The following is a 25,495-nucleotide window of genomic DNA, read 5'->3' as shown; positions in this document are numbered from 1 at the left end:
GTTACTACAGTCCTTTAACTGTTTTCTGGAGTTTTGAGAAAAGTTTCTGCTGGTTCTTGCTAGTTGTTCAAAGCTTCTGTGAGGGATGGAGAAGTCCTGAAGTGTCTTGCTCCACCATCTTGAACAGGGTAGGCCTTCCCCTCATCCCCACCCCACCCCCCAAAAAAAACCCTTTTAAGGGCTCACCTGATTAGGTCAGGCCCATTGAAGGTAATCTCCCTTTCTTAAAGTCAGTTGGGCCTTATAACAGAATCAGATATGATATTTCACATCATATTCACAGGTCCCTTCCACACTTAAGGGCTGAAGATTACACAAGGAGGTGGATCATTGGGGCTCATTTTAGAATTCTGTCACATATTTATATTTTTAACAAGTTGGTTGTGGAAATCTTAGACACAGATAAAGTAGAATAGTATAATGAATTCTACATACTTATCATCCAGCTCAACAAATATGAACATTTTTTCCATTCAATGATAAATGTTTTTAGGCAGAATGCCTTTTTTTTTTTGGATGTTTAAAAGTGATCATTCAAAACAGGTGTCAGATTTACTTTTAGCATTTTTGGTAGCTGTTCACCTAAAAACTACTGGCCTTAGTATCTGTTGTATTGTTTTCATCAGGTTTATCAGTACCTGCAGCTATTACCAGGTGAGCCATTTGGTCTTTGTTGAATTTGTCCAGAGACTTTGGTGAATAGTGGTTGCTACATCCAATCAGACACCAGGTCCAGTATTCTGAAATATATAAAGGGGCCTTTGAATATGAGGGAGTTTCCCTCCCCAATTACTTGACAAGTGTCTGCCTGTGTATGCAGCATGTTGGAATATCATTTACAAAAGTCCTCAATGCCCTGAGTTCATGATACCTCATCAGTTAAAAGAATTGAAACAATCTGTGGGACAAATGGATATAGTGGACATAGAATCAGGGAAGAGAGAATTGAAAGTGATTCTTACAGGAAAGGTCCTGTTCAAGTCTGAAGCAACCTCCAACAATCAGAAGCTAGAGTTAAGAGACGTATTAAGTAACTGAAAGTGGTGTTTTCTGTATTCATGGAAAGGAAAGGTCCAGGGGCTTCATAGGAGGAGTTTGTACCCTGGCTAACCTGGAAGGTTTGCAATAAGGGCACCATTCAGTCTATCTGGGTTTGTGGTGGACTTAAGGAAACGAGCAGATGAATGACCTCTAGTTTTCTTAACAACACAGAGTTTGTGTGTTTCTGAGCTGCCACCAGAGGCAGATAAATGTTGCGGGGAAACCAAAGACAGGAGTAGAACACAAACCTTTCTCTCTTCAGAGAGGTAGTTCAGTTGTGTCTGTTTTGGGGATAGCAACAATCTTTTGAGGGAATCATGGAGACCAGAGTAGTGAATCTGTGGGCACAATAAATGCCTAGTTTTATGTCACACTGATTTTCCTTGAAAATTGATGAAATGGAACTTTTATGATTTGAAGCTAAGGAAGCATTTACAGAACATACACATACTAAATCATTGTGCCAGAGTTCTAAGTGAATTTCCTGGAAGCCTAAGTTTGTATTTTCATATACTGGAGGTTTTGTTTAACTAAAATTTGAAAAGAAATAAAAGTTTAATGTAGGAAATTTAGAAGCTATTTACAACAGCAATTCCTCACCTCTACCTCCCAGCCTCCTTCCCTTCCTTTCCTCCATAATACCTTACCTTGTTATATACTGGATATTTTACACTATAGTGTCCCCCTCAAGAAAATAGATTGGGGGGGGGTGTTTTGTTTGCTGTATCCCGAAATAGGTAAAGGTGTCAAATATTTTTTGAAATAATAAATGATTGTGGGGAAGGATAAAAAATACACCTATAATTCCACCACTCGGATTATGGCCAGTTAACATTTGTGTTTTCTTCACTTTTTAGGGGCGAGGAATCAATCTACTTACACAGTGGGTCTTCCTTTTTAAAATGTTTAAAAGCACTTTTATTGGCTGTACAGTATCCTCTTCTGTGGAAGACGGGGAAGGGCTTGCCCTGACTCTCTCCAATACCTTACCTACCACAACTCGAAATGGCCATTCGAGGTTTGCTGCAAGTCCCACAACTCCTTGTTCCCTTTCCCAAGCCCCTCTCCAAGCATCAGCGTCATCACGCCGGATCGTAGATGCCTAGGGCCGTGGCGTTTTACGAAGCGTCTGACGTCACGACGTAAGCCTAGCAACAGCGCAGGCTCCCGGCCGAATCCGTTATGGCCGCTGCCACCCAGGGGAGGATGAGAGGGGTCGCCCAAGCGAAGCTGCTGCCGGGGCAGGGTATCCATGTCCCTGCGGGGCTGGCGCAGCCGCTGGTGCTAGCGCTCCTGCTTGCGTCCGCCACGCTGTCCAGTGGTAAAGGGGAAGCGGCGGCAGGGCGGGCGCCAGGCGGCGGAGAGGGGAGGGCCCGGACGCGGGCCGCGAGACAGGCAGGGCCGGGGAGAGGGCACTTCCTTGTGCCCTGAGCATACTGCGATGTCTGGGTGCCGCGGCGTCTCTACAGGCAGAAGGAGGGAACGTAGGGTGTCTGAAGCGTCTAAAGTAGGAGCCTCAGAAGTGGGGTTGGGAGATGCAGGAACATGGAGCAGAGTGTGTAGATGGGCGGGGAAGGGGGAGTGGTGTTGGTGTCTAGAGGAGTCTGAATAAAGGGTAATTACAGGGGATGGCAGTGGTGGGGTCTCCAAAGTTCCGAGGAGGAAGATAGGAGGATCTAGAAGAGGGGGTCAAGGAGACCGAGGGTGAGGAGATGGGTCGGGGAGGGTGGTGTCTAGAGAGAGTGCCATGGGTCTAGTGGAGCCAAGTGACAGTGGGGTTTTCCAGAAGGGAAGATGTCTGTGTTCAAGACCGAGGTGGACAGGGGCAGTGAGCTGATGGAATATTTCACAGAGCGAAAGTGAAAGGGAAAGAGCCATCTGTTGGTGCATCTCGGAGGTCTAGAGGTTCTGATGCTTGGCAAAGAGCCAGAATACTGGGGTGATGAGCTCCCTAGGGACTTGGGTGGAGGAGAGGAGTTCGGAGACAAGAGAATTTCTTTGTAAACATGGTCCTCCTTGTCCTGAGTTAGCCATGACAACGCTGCCTCATTTTTAGGGATCCCTAGGATTTGATATAGGATTTCTTTTCTTGTAAATGTTACATTATAAATCAACATATTCAAGGGATTGAGACTTAGTGGGGACAAATCGATTAATAAGAATTTGAAATGATTGAGCAATATCTTTTTTAGTCTGGTTTTTCTTTCAGGCCAAGACACAATCCTAATCTCTCAGAATCTTTTCTGGGTTTCTAGATGAAAAAAAAAAAACAAAAAACAAAACAGTATGAAGTGGACTGTTAGCTCTTACTTGCCAACAAGGGCTGTTGAAGCCATACATTACTCTACTACAGTGCTGGGGCACATACTTATGTTTCCCCAGCAGCTGTGAGGGGGTGGCAACTGGAGCACTCTCCCAGAAGTGTTGGCAAGTCTGAGGAGAAAGATAGCAGAACAATCCCAAGGCCCTTTTGTCGGTAGTAAAATATAAAGAGATTTCCCTGGTTGATTCAAATATTCCTGTTCCTAAAGTACTTAAGTAGCATAAGCATTTTTTGGTAGTTTAATCATCTAAGAAAAAAAGACATTTAATCTTTTTTTCTCCTGCTGGAATGATTAACACATGTAGTTTATTATGTTTTTATATATGCTAACTTAATACATAAATATTCCCTACAGAAAATAACTAAGATGAAAAACTAACACATGGGGGAGCAGCTCTGTCGCAGTGTAATGTAGCATTTGCAAAGCTTGGGGTAATATAAGTACTTTTTGTTAGTTTGCCTTACTATAAATAGAGTGATTTCAGATCATTCTTGTAATAAGAAAATTAAAGTCTAGAAGGGGTTGAGCTCCAAATTTCAAATAAATGTAGAAAGTAAGAAAGTTACCACATTAAATTTATTTAAACTTATTTAATATCGGGTTTCTTAAAATTTTAGTGCTTGGTTGTATTCTTAGCAGTCTTTAAGAATTTTTAAGTTTTATGTCTTTGTTTTGATAAAGTCTAACTAAAAAATTAATGTAAGCATTATTTGGGATCACTACATGACCATCTTATGACCAAGTCTTGTGCCATTTCAGTGCTTGCTTCTCTGCATTTACCATCATATTGCCTCCAAATGATCACCTGAATGTAATGTGCAATGCATTTAATTTTTAAGGCAATATTTCTGAAACCAGTCTGTAAATGAATTCTCAGGTCCTCTGTGTTCTCAAGTTCGAGAAATGCCAGTATGGTTTATTATAAGACAGTTTTTAATAGGGACCAGTAGAAGAGGATAATAAATTATAAAGCTTTATTTTTAAAGTAAGTTTTAAATAGAGAGGGAATATCAACTAGGAAAAGGCAAAAATAGAAGATTTAGAAGTCTAAAGTAATATAGGTATTTGTAGAGGTCCAATAATTAAATCCTTAAAGTCAGAATTACCACTTTGTTCTGAATATTCTTCATAACTGATTATCTCCTCTGATTTGGAGGAGAGGTGATCAAGATGGCTAATCTAATTTGCACTAAATATTTGAGATGAATTCTTTGTTTTCTTGCCCTATGATTGTGTATTACTTCCAAGTTTTCACCCTTTGAACAACACATTTTAATTCTGCTTCTCCTTGGTGCTAGTATTGGAGTTATAGGAGTGAATAGCATGACATTGGAGGTATCCTTAGAAAATGAGTGGGGTTTTGCCTGGCTGAGAGATGAGAAGCATGGGAAAAGCTTTTCCAGCCAGGCAGACAGTAGGTGCAGACATGCAGCTTGGGACATGGTATAGGATTTGAGGTGACAGTTGGGTCAAGAGCATATTCAATAAATATTTATTAAATGCTTGCTATGTGTCAGGTAGACAAGGAGGGTAGAGCAGTTAGGGGATTAGTAACAGATAATGATAGTGAGGTTATGGGGGCTAGATCATATAGGATTTTGTAGGTCATTATAAAGACTTTGACTTTTTTTTTTTAATTCATTTTTATTGGAGATATATTCACATGCCATGCAGTCATACAAAGCGTACATTCAGTTGTTCACAGTACCATTATATAGTTGTGTATTCATCACGAAAATTAATTTTTGAACATTATCATTACCACACACACAAAAATAAGAAGAATAAAAATTAAAGTGAAAAAGAACAATTAAAGTAAAAAAGATCACTGGGTGCCTTTTTTTTTGCCCCCATTTTTCTACTCATTCATCCATACACTGGACAAAGGGGAGTGTGGTCCATATGGCTTTCCCAAACACATTGTAAAGACTGACTTTTACTGCTGAGAAATGGAAAGCCAGTTTTAAAGAGGGTTTTAAGCAGAGGAATGACATAATCTGACTTAAGTTTTAACAGGATGACTGGCTGCTGTGTTGAAAGTGGACAATAGGGGTTAGAGTAGAAGCAGGCAGATCAATTAGGAGGCTGCTGCAATAATCCAGATGAGAGGCAGTAGCTTGGACCAGGCAGTAGCACAGGAGGTTGAGAAGGTGGGGGGAGGGCGTACATGTGAAAAGTCATCAAATTCTGCATATATTTGGAAGGTAGAGTTAATGGATTGAATGTTGGTGTAAGAGAAAGAGAAGGCAAGAATGACTTCCCCAGGTTTTCAGCCTTACGGGGCCTTAAAGCTAGAAAGATGGAGTTGCAGTTAACTGAGATGGAGAAGACTGGGCAGAGTGAGTTTTTTGGTGGGGAAGGAGGGGTTGATTCTTGTTTTTTTAAATTACACTTTTTCTTTTGAGATAATTATAGATTCACATGTGGTCATAAGAAAATAATATAGAGAGATCCTGTGTACTCTTTACCCAGACTTCCTCAGTGGTAACATCTTGCCAAACTGTACAACAATATCACAGCCAGGACTTTGATATTGATATAGTCAAGATACAGAACATTGCGATCACCACAAAGATCTCTTACGTTTCTCTTTTATAGTCACATCTACTTCTCTGTTACACCCTCCCCATCCTGAACTCCTGATAACCATTAATCTTTTCTCATTTCTGTAATTTTATAATTTCAATAATGTTTTGTAAATGGAGTCATACAGTATGTGACCTTTTGATATAGACGTTTTCTTTCAACATAATTCTTTGGAGATTCATCCAGGTTGATACAGGTAATCTGTAGTTCCTTGCTTTTTATTGCTGGGTAGTATTCTGTGGTATGGATTTACCAGTTTGTTTAACCATTCACCCATTGATGGACATATGGATTGTTTCCAGTTTTTGGCTACTGTGAATAAAGCTGCTATTTTATTACTCATCTGCCCATACCTGGTAAATTATTCATGTACAGATTTTTGTGTGAACCTAAGTTTTCATTTTTCTGGGATAAAAGCCCAAGAGTGTAATTGCTGGATCATGTAGTAGTGGCATGTTTAGTTTTAAAGAAACTGCCAAACTGTTTTACAGAGTAGCTGTCACAGTTTACACTTCCACCAGTAAGCTGTGAGTGATCTGGTTTTTCTGAATCCTCAGCAACATTTGGTGTTGTCTGTTTTTTTACTGTACCATTCTGATAGGTGTGTAGTGATACTTCATTGTGGTTTTAATTTGCATTTCCCTGGGAGCGAATGATGTTGAACATCTTTTCATGTGTTTATTTGTCATCTGTTTATCTCTACAGTGAAATCTTTCTTCATATCTTTTGCTCATGTTCTTGGTGGATTGTTTGCTTTTTTACTGTTGAGTTTTGAGAGTTCTTTATATGTTCTAGATACCAGTCCTTTGTTGGATATGGGGTTTGCAAATACTTTTTCCTGATCTGTAGCTTGTTTTATCATCCTCTTATGAGGGTCTTTTGCAGAACAAAATTTTTAATTTTTGATGAAGCCCAATTTATCAATTTTTCCTTTTAGGTATTCTGATTCTGTTGCCAAGTCTAAGAACTCTTTGCCTAGCCCTAGATGCCCAAAATTTCTCTTAACGTTTTCTTTTCTCTAAGTTTTATAGTTTAACATTTAAATATGTGATCCATTTTTAGTTATTTATTTATTTTTATATGAGGGGTGAGACTTAGATCAAGGTTCATTTAGCAGGTTAATATGGTAGATTACATTATTTGAATTTTGAAGCAGCCTTGCATTTCTGGAATAAACCCTAGTTGATCATGGTGTATAATTAATTTTTTGTGTTGCTGATTTCTATTTGCTAATATTTAAAAAACATATATTTATTTTTTAACTTTTAGTCATATATATTTGTTTTTATCATTTTTTTTCTGTTTTATATTTTGCTGATATTTTGCTAAGGATTTTTTCATCTGTATTCTTGAGAGGTATTGGTCTGTGGTTTTCTTTTGTTGTAGTGTCTTTGGATTTGGTATCAAGATGATACTAGTTTTGTAAAATGAATTGTGATGTGCTCCTCCTATTCTCTGGTATTCTGTATTCAGTCTTTGGTAGAATTTTCCAGTGAAATCTTCTAGACCAGCAATTTTTTTGGGAGGGTGAGTTTTTTTTTTTTTAAATGCAATTTTATTGCAATATTTTCACACACCATATAATCCATCCAAAGTATACAATCATTGGCTCACAGTATCATCATATAGTGGTACATTCATCACCACAATCAGTTTTGAACATTTTCATTACTCCAAAATGAAGGAAAAAATTAAAAAGAACACCCAAAATGTCCCATACCTCTCATCTCCTCCATTATGTATGTATATATTTTTGTCTTTATTTTACTACTCATCTGCCCATATACTGGGTAGAGGGAGTGTCAGTCACAAGGTTTTCACAATCACACAGTCACATGATAAAAGCTATATAGTTATACAATCATGACTAAGAATCAAGTCTACTGGATTACCATTCAACAGATTAGCTATTCTAATACACTAGAAGCTAAAGAGGAATATCTATATAATGCAAAAGAATAACCTCCAGAATGAATTAAATCTCAACTCTATTTGAAATCTCTTAGCCACTGAAATGGTTTTGTTTCATTTCTTTTCCCCCTTTTGGTCAAGAAGGCATTCTCAATCCCATGATGCCAGGGCTAGGCTCATCAGAGGGTGAGTTTTAAAAATAATTCATTTCTTAAATAGCTGTAGGATTATTCAAGTGATGCCTTTCATACTGGGTGAGTTGTGGTAGTTTGTGGTTTTCAAGGGATTGGTCCATTTCATCTAATTTGTCAAATTTATGTGTTTGGAATTGTTTGTAGTATTCCCTAATTCTTTTTGATGCCTACAGGATCTTTAGTGATAGCCCCTATTTCATTTCTGATATTGATAATTTGTGTCTTCTCTTTTTTTCTTTGTCAGTCTTGCTAAAGGTTTGTTGATTTTATTGATCTTTAGAAAGATCCAGCTCTTTGTTTTATTAAGTTTCTCTATTTTTCTATTTCCAATTTCATCTCTTTTTTTTATTATTATTTCCTTCTTTCTGCTTTCTTTGGGTTTATTTTGTTCTTTTTCTAGATTCTTCAGGTGGGACTTAGGTGATTGATTTGAGACTTTTAAAATGTATGTATTTAGTGCTGTAAATCTCCCTGTCAGCACTGCTTTGGTTGTGTCCCACAAATTTTGACATGTATTTTCATTTCCATTCAGTTCAATGTAGTTCTTTAAAAAATTTCCCTTGAACCTTTCTCCTTGGCCCATGGATTCTTTTTTTTTTTTTTTTTCATTTTTATTGAGATTGTTCAGATACCATACAATTATCCAAAGATCCAAAGTGTACAATCACTTGCCCCTGGGTACTCTCATACAGCTGTGCATCCATCACACTTAATTTTTGTTCAATTTTTAGAAACTTTTCATTACTCCAGACAAGAAATAAAGTGAAAGATGAAAAAAGAAAAAAAGAAAAGGAAACTCTAAACATCCCCTATCCCTAACCAACCCCCCTCAATTGTTGACTCCTAGTGTTGATATAGTACGTTTGTTACTGTTTATGGAAAAATGTTGAAATACTACTAACTGTAGTATATAGTTTGTAATAGGTATATAGTTCTTCCCTATATGCCCCTCTATTACTAACTTCTAATTGTATTGTCATACATTTGTTCTGGTTCATGAAGTGATTTCTAGTATTTGTACAGTTGATCATGGACATTGCCCACCATAGGATTCAGTTTTATACATTTCCATCTTTTGACCTCCAGCTTTCCTTCTAGGGACATATATGACTCTGAGCTTCCCTTTTCCACCTCATTCACACACCATTAGGCGCTGTTAGTTATTCTCACATCTTGCTACCAACACCCCTGTTCATTTCCAAACATTTAAGTTCATCCTAATTGAACATTCTGCTCATACTAAGCAAGAGCATCTACATTTCTTCACAAGGCAGGAGGGAGAGTGAAAGAAGGTAGAGAGGCAAAAGAAAGAGGAAACAAAAAAAATGACAGCTAGGAAGCAGCAAAAGGAAAAATAACCTTAAATCAGAGTAGAATAAAGAATCAGACAATACCACCAATGTCAAGTGTCTAACATGCCTCCCCTATCCCCCCCTCTTACCTGCATTCACCTTGGTATATCACCTTTGTTACATTAAAGGAAGCATAATACAATGATTCTATTAGTTACAGTCTCTAGTTCATGCTGATTGCATCCCTCCCCCAATGCCTCCCCATTTTTAACACCTTGCAAGGTTGACATTTGCTTGTTCTCCCTCATAAAAGAACATATTTGTACATTTTATCACAATTGTTGAATACTCTAGATTTCACCAAGTTACACAGTCCCAGTCGTTATCTTTCCTCCTTTCTTGTGGTGTCTCACATGCTCCCCATCTTTCTCTCTCAACCGTATTCATAGTTACCTTTGTTCAGTGTACTTACATTGTTGTGCTACCATCTCCCAAAATTGTGTTCCAAACCACACACTCCTGTTTTCTATCACCCTGTAGTGCTCCCTTTAGTATTTCCTGTAGGGCAGGTGTCTTGTTCACAAAGTCTCTCATTGTCTGTTTGTCAGAAAATATTTTGAGCTCTCCCTCATATTTGAAGGACAGCTTTGCTGGATACAGGATTCTTGGTTGGTGGTTTTTCTCTTTCAGTATCTTAAATATATCACACCACTTCCTTCTGGCCTCCATGGTTTCTGCTGAGAGATCCTCACATAGTCTTATTAAGCTTCCTTTGTATGTAATGGATTGCTTTTCTCTTGCTGCTTTCAGTATTCTCTCTTTGTCTTTGACATTTGATAATCTGATTATTAAGTGTCTTGGCGTAGGCCTCTTCATATCTCTTCTGTTTGGAGTACGCTGCACTTCTTGGATCTGTAATTTTATGTCTTTCATAAGAGATGGGAAATTTTCATTAATTATTTCCTCTATTATTGCTTCTGCCCCCTTTCCCTTCTCTTCTTCTGGGACACCAATGATACGTACATTATTGTACTTTGTTTCATCCTTGAGTTCCCGGAGACGTTGCTCATATTTTTTCATTCTTTTCTCCATCTGCTCCTTTGCGTGTAGGCTTTCAGGTGTTTTGTTCTCCAGTTTCTGAGTGTTTTCTTCTGCCTCTTGAGATCTGCCTTTGTATGTTTCCATTGTGTCTTTTGTCTCGTGTTGTGCCTTTCATTTCCATAGATTCTACTAGTAGGTTTTTTGAACTTTTGATTTCGGCCATATACATGTCCAGTGCTTCCTTTACAGCCTCTATCTCTTTTGCCATATCTTCTCTAAACTTTTTGAATTGATTTAGCATTAGTTGTTTAAATTCCTTATCTCAGTTGAAGTGTACGTTTGTTCCTTTGACTGGGCCATAACTTTGTTTTTCTTAGTGTAGGTTGTAATTTTCTGTTGTCTAAGCATGGTTTCCTTGGTTATCCAAATCAGGTTTTCCTGGACCAGAACAGGCTAAGGTCCCAGAGGGAAGAAATATTCAGTATCTGGTTTCCCTGTGGGTGTGTCTTAGAAAATTGCTCCACCCTTTGATGCCTCTGGTCACTGTACTTTTCTGCCCAGCAGGTGATGCCTGTTAGCCTATAATTCTTGACTGGTGTGAGGAGGTATGGCTATGTTCCCCCAGGCTCTGGGGTCTGGTTCTGAATGGAAAGGGCCCCACCCCTTTCCTCCTAGAGAAGACAGACCCCTCAGGTGGAGGTCATTAGCATTTTAGTGGTCTCACTCTCTGCTTGTGGTGTCTCCACCCTTCCCCGAGTCACAGCCCTGGAAACTGAAAATGACTGGGGCTTTCTCCACTGAGCCAAAAAAGAAACAGATAGTCCCCTTCAGACCCAGTCCAAGGCAACCCTCCGGCTCTCCCAGGTCAGTTGTCACCCAAAGCCTCTGTCTGTTTTTTGGGGCTGCATACCTGTAGTGAGCAGTTCACACTCGCTACTTAAAACCCCCAGGTGGAGCTCAGCTGAGCTGTATTCGCGTGCTGGGAGAGAGCTTCTCTCTGGCACCACAGGGCTCCGCAGCTCGGGCTATGGGGGAGGGGGTCTCCCGACCTGGTTCCGCAGGTTTTACTTACAGATTTTATGCTGTGTTCTCAGGCATTCCTCCCAATTCAGGTTGGTGTATGATGAATGGATGGTCTCGTTTGTCCCCCCGCAGTTATTCTGGATTATTTACTAGTTGTTTCTGGTTTTTTGTAGTTGTTCCAGGGGGACTACTTAGCTTCCACTCCTCTCTATGCCGCCATCTTGCCCGAGTCCCATGGATTCTTTAGAAGTGTGTTGTTCAGCATTATCTTTCTGTTATCAGTTTCTAGTTTGATTCCTTTGTAGTAATAGAACATTCTGTGTATAATTCCAGTTCTTTTAAACTTGTTGATATTTGATTTATGGCCCAGGATATGGTCTATGTTGCTTTATGTTTCAGGGGCACTGGGAAAGAATGTGTATTCTACTGTTGTTGGTGAAGTGTGCTATAAATGTCAGTTAGATCTTGTTGGTTGATGGTGTTGATTTTTTCTGTACCCTTGCTGATATTCTGTCTAGTTCCATCAATTGTTGAGAGAGGGGTGTTGAAGTCTCCAATTATAGTTGTGGATTTGTCTATTTCTCCTTTCAGTTATGTCAGTTTTTGCATCACATATTTTGTAGCTGTGTTGGTTGGTTCATACACGTTTAGGATTGCTGTGTCTTTTTGGTGGTTTGACCTTTTATCTTTATATAATGTTCTTCTCTTCTCTGTATTTTATGTGCTCTGAAGTCTTCTTTATCTGATATTAATATAGTGACTTTTGTTTTCTTTTGTTTGAGGTTTACATGATATCTTTTTCCATCCTTTACTTTTAACCTGCCTATGTTCTTATATTTGACATGAGTTTTTTGTAGACAGCAGATATTTGGGTCTGTCAATCTCAGTTTTTAAATTGGTGTATAAAGATGCTTTACATTTAATATAATTATTAATATGTTAGGGCTTAAGTCTGCCATTTTATTTTTTGTTTTCTGTTTGTTTTCTTTGTTTTTTTATTTCTCAGTTTTCCTTTTCCTGCTTTCCTGTAGATTATATGAGCATTCTGTAGAAATCCATTTTGTTTCATCTGTAGTGTTCTTTCAGTGTATCTTTTTTTGTGAAGCTTTCTATTGGTTGCTCTAGATACCACATTATATGTACGTAACTTACCACAATCTACTGGTGTTATAATTTTAACAGTTTGAAGTTTAGAAACCTAACCTCCCTTTATGTTCCTTTATACTCCCCCATTTATAATAAAAGTCTTAAATTGTTCTTCTACATACATCAAGAACCACATCAGACAGTATTAAAATTTTTCTTTAACTGTTCAGTATAATTTAGATAACTCAGGAAGAGAAGAAAAATATTATATTTCCTTATGGTTTTGCTTGCTGCATTTTTTTCTTTCTTGATGGTACAAAGTTTTTTTTTTTTATTATTTCTTTTTTGTTTAGAGAACTTAATTTAGTCATTCTTTTAGGGTACGTCTGCAGGTGAAAGATTCTCTTAGTTTTCCTTCACTTGAGAATGTCTTATTTTCCCCTTTGTTCCTGAAAGATGTTTTTAATGGTTATAGGATTCTGGGTTGACAGATCTTTTCTTTTAGCACTTGAAAAACATTGTACCACTTTATTATGGCCTCTATGGTTTCTGTAATTTGAACAGTTTTTCCCCTGTAGATAAGGTGTCATTTTTCCCTGGCTGTTTTCAAGATTTTTTCTTTGTTCATAGTTTTCAGAAGTTTAATTATGATTATATTTTGGTGTGATGTCTTTTGGTTTATCTGTTTGGGGTTTGCTCAATTTCTTGAATCTGTAGATTTATTTTCCTTGTCAAATTTGGGACATTTTCAGCCAATATTTCTTTGAGAACTTTTTCAGCCCCATTATCTTTCTTTTGTCCTTCCAAGATTCCAACTTCATGAAGTTTAGATCTTTCGTTACAGTTCCATAGGTCTCTGTGACTTTCTCTCTTTCTCTTCCAGTCTATTTTCACTCTTACTCAGATTTTTTATTCAGAATTTCCACTCTTCTGTTTTCTAGTTTACTAAATCTTTCCTCTATCTCCTCCATTCTGTGGTTGAATCCATGCACTGAGTTGTTTATTTTGGTTATTTCATTTTTCAGTTCTAAAATATTCTTTTGGTTATTCTTTATATCTTCCAATTTTATGAGGCTTCCTGTATTTTTCATTTGTTTCAAGTATGTTTCTAATTACTTGTTGAAGCATTTTTATGATGACTGCTTTAAATATTTGTTAGCTAATTCTAATGTCTGTGTTTGTGGGTGTTGGCATCTATTGATTATCGTTTTTCATTCAGTTTGAGATCTTCCTGGTTCTTGGTATGGTGAGTAAATTTTGATTGAAGCATGGACTTTTTAATTATGTTATGAAACTCTGCATCTTGTTTAAATTTTCTGTTTTAGCTGGCTTATGATACTGCTCCAGTAGTCCCTAGCCACTCTGCCTTCTCTCCACCTTTCAGAATTTTTTTTTAGGTTATTTAATTTATTTCATTTGTTTTGAGTGGGAGGAATAGAGAAAAGGATGTCTGTTCTACTTTCTTGATAGCCAATGTCAGAATTCATTTTTTAAATGCAATTTTATTGAGAAATATTCGCACACCATACAATCCATCAAAACTGTATGATCAGTAGCTCACAGTATCATCACATAATTGTACATTCATCACAACAGTCAATTTTAGAACATCTTCTTTACTCCAAAGAAAAAGAAAAAAGAAAGCCCCAAACATCCTGTACCCCTCATCCCTTCCTATTATTGACTGCTGGCATTACTATGGTACATTTGTTGCTATTGATGAAAGAATGTTAAAATATTACTGTTAACTATGGTCTAGGTGCATTTCCCCCCGTATACCTCTCTATTTTACTCCTTGTAATAGTGTTGTACACTTGTTCTAGTTCATGAAGAACTTTTTAATATTTGTACTGTTCATCGCAATCATCTACCACAAAATTCACTGTTACACAGTCCCGTATTTTAACCTCTAGCTTTCTTTCTAGTGACATACATGACTCTAAACTTTCCCCTTTCAGCCACATTCACCCACAAATTCAGCACTGTTAATTATACTCAAAATAATATGCTACCATCACCTCTATCCATTTCCAAACATTTAAATTCAACCTAGTTTAAAATTCTGCATATATTAAGCAACTTTTCCCCATTTTCTAGCCTCATTTTATCTCCTGATAACTTATGTTCTAGATTTCATGTCTATGAGTTTACATATTATAGTAGTTCATATTAGTGAGATCATACAATAAATTAGTGAGATCATACAATAATTATCCTTTTGTGTCTGACTTATTTCACTCAACACAGTGTCCTCAGGTTTCATCCATGTTGTCTCATGCTTCAGGACTTAATTCCTTCTTAATGCTGAATAATATCCCATTGTATGTGTATACCACATTTTGTTTATCCATTCACTTGTTGATGGACACTTGGATTGTTTCATTCTTTTGGCAATTGTGACTAATACTGCTGTGAACATTGGTGTGCAAATGTCTGTTTGAGTCCTTACTTTCAGTTCTTCTGGGTGTATTCTGAGTAACGGGATTGCTAGATCATGAGACAACGTATACTTAGCTTTTTGTGGAACTGCCAAACCATCTTCCATAGCGGCTGTACTATTTTACATTCCCACCAGCAGTGAATAAGTGTTCCTATTTCTCCACATCCTTTCCAACACTTGTAGTTTCCTGTTTTTTCAATACTGGCCATTCTAGTAGGTGTGAAATGATGTCTCATTGTGGTTTTGATGTGTATTTCCCTAATAGCTAGTGAAGATGAACATCTTTTCATGTGCTGTTTAGCCATTTGTATTTCTTCATTGGAAAAATGTCGATTCTTGTCTTTTACCCATTTTTAAATTGGGTTGTTTCCATTGTTGAGTTGTAGGATTTCTTTATATATTCTGGCCTTTAAACCATTATCAGATATGTGGTTTCCAAATATTTTCTCCCATTGAGTCGGCTGACTTTTCACCCTCTGTCACTATCAGTTTTCCTATTTATAAATTCTATAACTGTAATCATACAATACAGGGCTGTTTGTGACTGGTTTCTTTCCCTTAGCATGTTTTCAAGGTTCACCCATGCCATAGTATATCTCAATAATTCACTTCTTTTTATAGTTGAATAACACCCATCACATCTATATATATACACCACATTTAGTTTTTCCATTCATCAGTTGATGGACATGTTTCCACCTTTTGGTGAATAATGCTGCTATGAATATTCATGTACAAGTTTTTCCATGGACATGCTTTCAGTTCTCTTGGTTATATATCTAGGAGTAGAACTTCTGAATGATATAGTAGCTCTGTGTTTTAGCATTTTAGGAACTGCCAAACTGTTTTCCAAAGCAGTTGAACCATTTTACATTCCCACCAGCAACAAATGAGGATTCCATTTTTCCACGTCCTCATCAACACATGCTCTTGTCTGTCTTTCTTATTGCAGCCATCCTAGTGGCTATGCAGTGATTTCTCATTGTGGTTTTGATGTGTATTTTCTTGATGACTAATGATGTTGAGCATCTTTTCATGTGCTTACTGGTCATTTGTATATCTTCTTTGGAGAATGTCTATTCAAATCCTTTGCCCATTTTTAAAATTGGGCTATTTGTCTTTTTATTATTGAGTTGTAAGTTCTTTATATTTTCTGCATACACAAGTCTTTTATCAGATATACGATGTATAAATATTTTTTTCCATCCTGTAGGCTCTTCTCTCTTTCTTGATGGTGTCCATTGAAGCACAAAATTTTAAGTTTTAATAGAGTCTCATTTATCTGTTTTTGTTGTTGTTGCTTGTGCTTTCGGTGTCATAGCTAAGAAATCATTGCCTAATCCAAGGTCATGAAGATTTACTCCTATGTTTTCTTCTAAAAGTTCTGTGGTTTTATCTCTTACATTTAGGTCTAGATCCATTTTGAATAATTTTTGTATATGGTGTGAAATAAGAGTCTGTTTCAGTTTGTTAAAGCTGCCAGAATTCTGTATACCAGAAATTGGTTCACTTTTACTAAGGGGATTTATTAATTTAGAATTTTACAATTCTTAAGGCCGTGAAAATGTCCAAATTAAGGCATCAACAAGACAATACCTTCTCTAAAGAAAGGCTGCTGGCATCCAAGTTTCCTCTGTCAGATAGCAAGGCACATGGCTGGCGTCTCCTGGTCCTTCACTCCTGGGTTTCATTGCTTTCAGCTTCTGGTTCCAGTGTCTTTCTCTCTAAGCTTCTGTAGGTTCTCTCTTAGTGTCTCCAGGTGTTTCTCTCTCTCTAAGTTCTTTCCAAATGTCTCTGTGTTTTATCCTCTCACAAAGGACTCTAGTAAAGGATTAAGACCCACCTTGAATGGGCTGGGTCACATCTCAATTGAAACAACCTAATCAGATGGTCCCACCCACAATAGGTCTGCACCCACAAGAATGGATTAAAAGAACATGGCTTTTTCTGGGGTACATAACAGCTCTAAACTACCGCAGGGTCCAACTTCATTCTTTTGTATGTGTATATCCAGTTTTCCTGGTACCATTTGTTGAAAAGACTTTTCTGTCCCCCTTTGATTTGCCTTGACATCCTTCTCAAAAACCAACTGGCTGTTCATTTGTAACAAAGGTACTACACTAATAGGGAAAACAGGAAGGGGAGGAAGCATGTATAGGAACTCTGTATTTTCTGCATTATTCTCCTATAAACCTACAACTGCTCTAATAAAAAAATGGTTAAAAGACACAGCCACATGTAAAACCAAATGACCATAAAAATAAGGGTTTATTTTTAGACTCTTTAATTCTAATCCTCCGTTCTGTTTGTCTTTTCCTTATACCATTAGCACAGTGTCTTGATTACTGTAGCTTTTAGTAAATTATAAAATCAGGAAGTTTGAGTTCTTCAACTTTGTACTACTTTTGGGGATTGTTTAGGCTATTCTGGGTCTTTTGCATTTCTGTATGAATTTTAGGAGTCACTTGTCAATTTCTATGGTGGAAATAAAGGTGATATTTAAGGCTTCATCTGAAAAATGATAATGGATGCAATTCTTCCCCACTCCCAGGTTCCTGATCAGGAGCAGCTTGAAAAGCAGGTCATACCTTTTCTTTGCCTTTGGGAGGAGCAGCTCAGGCTCTTGCCATTGGTGGTCCCAGGGAATTGATCCCTCTCACCACAGCCATCTCCTCTCTGGTGTTGTCAGGCTGGAGGACCAGGGAAGCATGGGAAGAAGGAGGACTAGAGAAGGCATGGACGACCTAGGAAATGCCTTGTTGAGGGATCCTGATGGTGGCAGCATCCAGTGCCTCTGAGGGTGGTGACCAAAGCTCTGCAGCCTCTCCCAGCTGTTCTGCCTTGTTCTTGGGATTCGGTCGGGACAAAATGGCCTCCCGTTCCCCCTCAGGGTTGCTCAGCTGGGACGCTCCCATGGGCAAGGAAGCAAGCTCTGCTGTCAAGGGAGCGTGGTGGGTGTGGGGACAGTCTTGCTCTTGAGTGGAAACCCCGAGCTATGTCACAGCGATGGCAGTGAAGGAGGACCCTGAACTGCTAAGCTCAGCTACATAGCCTTTAGAGTATTTTTAATTTCATCTGTAGTGTCTTTCATTTCCATAAGATCTGTTATTTTATGTATCTCTCAAATTCTTCTTTATGCCCACCCATTGAGACTTCATATCTTTTATCTCTTTAGCCATCTTGTTGAATTTGTTTAGATTTGTTTGCACATCTTTGATTAGTTGTTCCAAATTCTGTGTCTCCTCCTCCTCTTTAATTTGTTCCTTTGACTGGGCATAGCTTCCTGTGCTTTAGTATGCCTTGTGATTTTTTGTTGATATCTGGTCATCTGGTTATTTTGATGGGTTTATTCTGAAGGTTGGTTTCTCTCTCTTGTCTAGGATTTTGTTGTTGATTGAGTTTGTATGAAGGCTCTTCTTTGACAGTTGGATTGTCAGTATTTCCTAGCCAAAACAGATCTGGGTACCATGCAGGGGGCATTGCTCCTCCTTGGGGCCCTTTTGTATTTAGTACTCTTCAGTGGCTTGTGTTCTGCCCTGTGTCTCTGCAGACTTGAGTCCTTGTGTCTGGATGTGTGTGGAATTCTAGCTCACTATGGTGGGTGTCTTTACAGTGTATTTCTCTGGTGGGAGGTGGGAGGGATCCAGGCCGCTGCCTCTGAGCACTTCCCAAGCTATGTGGGACTCAGTGAGTGGGGGGTGGGGGTGGGGGTGTAGTGGAGGACCACTTGGTCCAGGACGGAAGTTTCCTACCTGATATGTTTTTCTTTCTTTGATACAGTGTTTGTAGAGTCCTTCTCCAGACTCTGTCTTCCTTCAGAGTTCTAAGCAAGTGAGATTTGTCCTTTTTTTTTTTTTTTTTTTTTGCCAAATCTCTGGGAAGGTTTCCTAGGGGATGTCTTACGTTGCCATGTTGATGACATCCCTATCCTGAACACTTCCTTTTGAATGTGACATTTTTCAGTCATTAAGGAAGATTCCCAGGTCAATTTATCTTTACTTCTCTTGCAACACTTACTGCAGACATCAACTCATTTAACATTTGCCTATAATTTATCATACAGATGGACTGTGTAGGTGTGTGGTAGAAAGTGCCCTTGTTTAGGCCACAGGAGAGTGAATTAATTTTTGAACATGTTAATTTGAATGTCAGACTTCTAAGAGGGAGGTGTCGTATAGGTAGTTGGATTTATGAATCTAGATTCTGGAAGTTTTTGGAAGCTGTCTTCTGTTAGCTCCATTTCTTTTCAGGAAGATGAGAAGTGATGTCATCAATTGCGAGTGAGGATGAGAGATAAGCTGTTGGATGTTTGAGGGTAGAGAAAAATGTAAGTGATCTTCTGAGGGAACAGTAGGGTAAATGAACCAGGAAAATATATTATAATTGTCAGCAGCACTAAAAGTCTGCCTGAATATTGGTATTTAAATTAAAATGATGTAAAAACAGTGCATGGTTATATACCATTTTCCCAGCCATGTTCAGTTGCTTGGCTGCAATTGGGGAGTAGCCAGAGAGTTGGATTTAACTAGGAATGTAACCTTTGAAAGGGAGTAGGGCAAAGTGACTGAGGAGGAAGGACATTTTAGGTTCATGTAAGAGAGCAATTAAAATGGCCAACCACAGAAATTAATGTGGGTAAATAGGGAGAAGAGTGCCATGGTGCTTGGGCGTGGTGGTGATCAGGGACTGAAGAGGTGGTAGAATTAAAGGATTCTGGGTCCCATGGATTCAGAGTACCAAGGAGTGAACCAGAAGGGTGGGAGATCGTGTCAATGAGTGGGATGCGGGAAACTGTAATTACGGCGGGGTCGTGATGATAGATATTGAGCACGGGAGTGAGAAGCTGAGGTAAGGGGGAGAGCTAAATCCTTGGTCAGGGTGTTTTGAAATCAATTTAGGAGTACTTGTCTTGGGGAGTGTGAGAATAAACCAGGAGCTAAAATGAAGAAAAGGGGGGCATGATCTGAGAGTTGGTGGCATAGGTTAGAGGGTAGAAATGATGTGAGAATCAAAGCTGGAAGGATGTGGTTTAGAGGGGGGGAATAGGAGAATATTTTAGAAGGGGCAGTGAGGAGGAGGATGGATAATTTCCCCCTGCTCCAGACTCAGTGGTGCAAGGGTGTGGGAGAAAAAAAAGCTATTACTTGAAAGGGCTGCAGGGAAAGTGTGTCCTTCAGGGAGAGCCAGATTTCATTTATAACAAGCAATGGAGGGATTTGCTGATGATTGACTGTGAATTCTAGAATGCATAGTGGAACGGTTTCTGGGCGTGGAGAGGACTGGGAGATGGGGACAACATTATAATCATTCCCACCCCTACCACCTTGTGTCCCTTAAGGTACTTGAATATCCCAAAAGTTAAGTGTAGAAAAACAATTTAGAAAAAAATCAAGCTGAGGTGGCTCTCAGTTATTTTAATGATTTTATTTTTAAGCATGTTATCCACACTTTGGCGGGAAAATTAAATGTATAAAATTAAATGTAATGAAGAGAAATAGTACATTCCTGAATAGTAAATTCCTGAATCAAACTAAGTCAAGGTGATAAATGTAAAAAATTATTTTCAGAATTCCTGTTAATAGTTTTTTAAATAACGTATTCAATTGTAGGTTCTGTTTATTTCTCTTTTCTTCCAGCTAAAAAAATTTCAAGGAACCAACTAATGACAGTGTTTTAAGGGAGTTTTACTATAAATTATTTTTTTGGGAACCTCTGTTCAATCTAATTGAGACCAGCTATTTCTTTTTTCTACACATATTAGATGTCAACTGTGGTACAAAAACCAGAGTGTAATCACATAAACAAAGAATTATCTGTTAGATTGTTAATTTGTGTGTATGCACACATTTCTTGCTTTAATCTTATACCTTTAAAATGTTTTACTTTAATTTGATAGACTAAAATATTTTCTGAGTATATTTGTATCTCATGTGACTGAGTTCATTTGTTTTGAAGTATAATGGATAACCTTAAAGTTCTTTGACAAGTACTATATGAGATTATAAATTAGACACACTGTTAAATTTCAACAGATTCCTCTGAATTTTTGTATATAGAGTTACTTATGTACATAATTTTCCCTTTACTTTAGTAAACCAGGCTGATTCGATAGGCGCGTAGGGAAATAAGAGCTTGTATATTTTTGGTGTCACTTCTTATACCTAGGTTGCCTTCCCCAGTCTTTAAAATAGTCTGCTTCATGCTTAGTTTTAGGAAGTTCTTCCAGGTCTAGTATCACTTTTAGAAATATTGACTAGAGTTTGCTTATAGCTTCTCTTGGATTTGTGGTATCTTGTTGAAAGTATTCAGGTCTAAACTCCATATCTAGTTTCTGACCTACTTGAGCCACTGTCCTGGGGATGAGGTGGAGTCAGGGCAAGGACGATTTCTGTCCCAGTTCTTTCTGAAATGAAAACAGGGGATGAGGAAGAGCTGTGTGTGGACTTTGCTGTGGTGACCTAGTCAGACCTCCCTCTTTTCTTTTGGTACAGGCTATATAATGCAGTAAGGAGTTTTATGTTGATTAAGTCACTACTATCTGGCAAAGCAGTTGTTAATAATTGGCTAGAAGGAAATGTATCAAAATGTAATTGATTGCTGCTATTGAGACTTACTGGTTCTCAAGAGAATGTAATAGGAATTTAGCAGAGAAAAATGCTTAGCAATGGGCATGTGAAAATTTTAGGTAAATATGCTTTTTGGTTTGTGGAGTTAAAGTTGGAGATTTCAGTTTAGTCTTCTTTATTCATTTATTTCAGTTCTATCACAGAGTGATTCACTGAGCCGAACTGTACTCAATCCAGATATTTCTACTCCAGATCTGAAAGTTTCCTTACATGAAGACCAAACCAAACTTCCTGTCTCCCAGATCAGTACCACTCTCCATCCCACAACCAGTACAGAGAAAAGTGGAAGAGCATCTTTGGCCCCTCATCCGTCCCCTACTGTTTCTCTGTCCCAAGAGGAAGCTGATAATGAAGATCCTAGCATAGAGGAGGAGGATCTCCTCACACTGAATAGTTCTCCGTCCACAGCCAAAGACACTCTGGACAATGGAGATTATGGAGAACCAGACTATGACTGGACCACCAGCCCCAGGGACGATGAGTCTGAGGAGGCCTTGGAAGAAGACCGGGGTTACATGGAAATTGAACAGTCGGTGAAAGCTATTAAGACCCCATCCTCAAATATGGAAGAGGAAGACAGCCATTTCTTTTTTCATCTTATTATTTTTGCTTTTTGTATTGCTATTGTTTACATCACATATCACAATAAAAGGAAGGTAAGTTTTGGATTGTTTCAGCTCCCTTAAGTTGTCCTTTATGATCTCAGTCATAATTCTTATTAATGCTTTTGGTGATTCAGGGGTTTTTCCTTTTTAAATCAAGTTTAAATCGATAACATATTGAGATGTTGAATCAGTTTATAAATCTGGTGTGTTTTAACAAATTACAGAACGCTTGACTATATGTGCTTCTGCAAGAGAAATAGCCAAATTATTTATTAATGAGCAAAACCAGTGCTTTGTTTAAAAAAAAAATTAATTTAGTATTGCTAAATTAAATACTTTGGCGAAAGATTAATATTTTTTGTCTTTTATGAAGCAGTGAACTTAATTATTTTTAGTAACTGATGTTTTTGGTTGTAAAAGTATTGCATGTTCATTTTAGGGTGTTCAAAAAAGTATAGAAAAGAAAAATTTAAGCATGAGCATGAGCATTTTCTGTTTCATTATTATCCTTTAAACACATGACTTAATAGCTGCATAATTTATTCAGCCATTTTTCTGTTGGACATTTAGATTGCTTCCAGTTTTTGGTACAAAAATAATATTGTAATGAACACTTCCATACTAGAATAGTCATAATGTTTTAAGTGACATAAGGATCAGTGTGTTGGGTTACATGAGGCAAAAGAGGCATAACTAGGACTGCATGGGTAACTTTTAGAGTTAGGGTGTGTCTTAGCACTGTGTGGTCCCAGAGCTGAATATTTAAGCTTTTCAGAAAACTTAAAGGAAGGTCAAACACACAATTTCCTTTTTAAAGTTTACTGGTCAGGAAATCTCAGTTTTTGACTTTACTGTAGTTTGCTTTGTGATTCCTGGCAAGCCATCTTCCCCCTTGTGACCTGATTTTCTTACCTGAGAAATGGTGGACTGGACCAGATAATTTCATTATGTCTTTCAGCTTTCAGAATCAGCGATTCTATATCTTATTTATGGTTTTGAGTTAAAAAAACAAGCAAACAAACTAACCCTTCTGGTTATTTGTAGTTCACCAGCTTTGCAAATATTTGTAGGTGGATAAAATTTTGAAGGACGGTGATATTCTATCCCAATGTTTAGTGTTGGACCATCTCTATTATAAGCAGACATCTAAGGGACTTGTTAAAGAGTGGGTTCCTGGACTCTGTTTCAATGTACTAACTTAACCTTTGAAAACAGAGCACAGGAATCTGAGTCCTTATCAAGCATTCCTTATGTACATTACAATTTTGAGAAGCACCGTCTAGCCTTGTTTGACAAGATGCCTTATTGATAAGTAGCCTTATTGTTGTTATTTTACCCTTTGTATTTGGGAAGCTAGGAGAAAGATATTTCAGTTGTTATAAAAACTTTTACTATGTCCTCCATGTTCTTTTGCATATCTAATTAATTTTGTTTATTCCAGATTTTCCTTTTGGTTCAAAGCAGGAAATGGCGTGATGGTCTTTGTTCCAAAACAGTGGAATATCATCGTCTAGACCAGAATGTTAATGAGGCAATGCCTTCTCTGAAGATTACCAATGATTATATTTTTTAAAGCACTGTGATTTGTTTGCTTATTATGTAATTTTAATTGCTTGATGTTTTTATATGATATTGTGCAGATGTTTGCCATAGGCAATTGGTACTAAAATGAGAGGAGGGTCTCTCTTTATTTTGCCTTGGGGCTTTGGAAATTAAATGTCACAAACAAGGAGTATATAATTTTTTATCTACACTTTTAGAACCGAATTCAATTAGGTGTCCAAAATGTGGAGCTAAGCATTGCTTTTTATTTCATCATTTTAGATTTCTTTATCATACTTCTTCTGGAAGTATTAGTAATGCTACTTTTAAAAGATCCCAAACTTGTAACTAAATTCTAAAATATCTGGTCTGGTATCCAAATACTATGTTTTAAGCACACATTTCTTTGTGCTCCTAAACTGTGAAGTACAAGGAAATATGTGATAATGCTTTGCTTTTAAGTAACATTTTTTCTTTCAGAAAAACTGCTTTGGATGTTTTTTGGTAATTTAAATATAATTTAAAGTAATGATATTGCTCATACTGATCACAGTTTTAGGTAACACATTAAATATGTTTAGAAATTTTGGCAATAGAGACTCCGCAATTTGCAGTGGATATAGATAAAATGCTATAGAGATACTGTTTTTTTTTGTTTGTTTGAATTACTGAATTAAGTTTAAAGGTAGAAATTGTGGTAAAATAGTAAATACACATACAATTGCTTTCATTTAGCAATTGATTGTAGCATGGGTTCCTCCAGGCTTTTCAAGCAAAGGCAGAGTTTAAAATTATATGAGATTTGTTCACTTGGTTTATTATTTTATAGTAAGTTTGAATAAATCTTAGAGGCCGTTATCACTTAAATATACTGTATCTAGGTCTTTCAAATTAAAATTGTATGTGAATGAAGTTGTTTGTATACATAAAGGATATATGTGTACACTGACTATTCCCCCGGCCCCTCCCCCCCATTATTTGTTTTATTGTCTTTGTTTATTCACAGCGACTGGAAATTATTTACTGTATTTCATTTTAGTTTATCTTTCTATCTTAAAGAATTGATTAATATGTAAATATGTGATTTGAACCATGGTTGACTTACAAGTGTCACTGTACAACTTTTTAGAGAACATAACCCCTGCTATACTTTAAACACCTACTCACAAAGCCCAGGGCAAGTTAGTGGGTGTGCACTTTGTATAGAGATGGAAGAAATAGGGCAGTCCAACATCTCTCTCCAGTGGACATTTTATTGTCCTAATAAGGAAGGGAAGCACAATGGAAATACACATGAACTGTTTTATTGCAGTAATTTTTTTCATATCTGAAATTGTATTATTTAATATTTTGAATAAAAATTTAAAAAATAAATGGCAAAGATATAAACCCATGCTTTTATAAGTGTGTTTCATTTTAATGATGTCATGGGGTCTTTGGGCATTTGGGTGGTGACAGAGGGGTAGTGCTATGACTGGGAGGAAGCTAAACTGAGCAACTTGTAAATGTTCCTCTCAGCAGTGGAACTCTGCCTCTTATGAATTCCACTTCCATTGCTAGATCCTTCTTTAGGTCCAGTTTACTGCTAGGTGCTGAAATTGACTGAAAAATATCTAGCATCTCAGGCTCCCTGTTGTCAGTGATAATAGAAGCTCCCCCAGTCTGAAAGATCCATCCTCTTTAGTGTATGTAGGGCACTTCTTGATGGCACAGTGTTTGCCACCCAAGTCCCAGTGCTGCAATCAAGTAGCCTTTAAATTTTGGAGGGTAAGATGTAAATTGAT

General features: G+C 37.6%; 1 protein-coding gene across 1 annotated transcript; it reads left to right on the top strand.

The window, feature by feature from the left end:
- The first annotated feature begins 2,167 nt into the window (after positions 1-2,167).
- Positions 2,168-25,104, top strand: C13H5orf15 (chromosome 13 C5orf15 homolog). The gene is made up of 3 exons (XM_037802079.1): positions 2,168-2,362; positions 21,697-22,220; positions 23,611-25,104. The coding sequence occupies exons 1-3, from the start codon at positions 2,224-2,226 to the stop codon at positions 23,740-23,742; spliced, it is 795 nt and encodes a 264-aa protein (XP_037658007.1). The 5' UTR covers positions 2,168-2,223; the 3' UTR covers positions 23,743-25,104.
- The last annotated feature ends 391 nt before the right edge of the window (positions 25,105-25,495 follow it).

This window comes from Choloepus didactylus, chromosome 13 (genome assembly GCF_015220235.1).
Source record: "Choloepus didactylus isolate mChoDid1 chromosome 13, mChoDid1.pri, whole genome shotgun sequence".
Classification (NCBI taxonomy): Eukaryota; Metazoa; Chordata; class Mammalia; order Pilosa; family Megalonychidae; genus Choloepus; species Choloepus didactylus.
This window is presented reverse-complemented; position numbering and strand designations above follow the sequence as displayed.

What these genes read in the sequence shown, in the direction of transcription:
- C13H5orf15 (XM_037802079.1), top strand. Translation starts at nt 2,224, where the DNA reads ATGGCCGCTGCCACCCAGGGGAGGATGAGAGGGGTCGCCCAAGCGAAG. An exon ending in GTCCGCCACGCTGTCCAGTG is followed by an intron (nt 2,363 to 21,696) that starts GTAAAGGGGAAG and finishes CATTTATTTCAG; the next exon opens with TTCTATCACAGAGTGATTCA. An exon ending in CATATCACAATAAAAGGAAG is followed by an intron (nt 22,221 to 23,610) that starts GTAAGTTTTGGA and finishes TGTTTATTCCAG; the next exon opens with ATTTTCCTTTTGGTTCAAAG.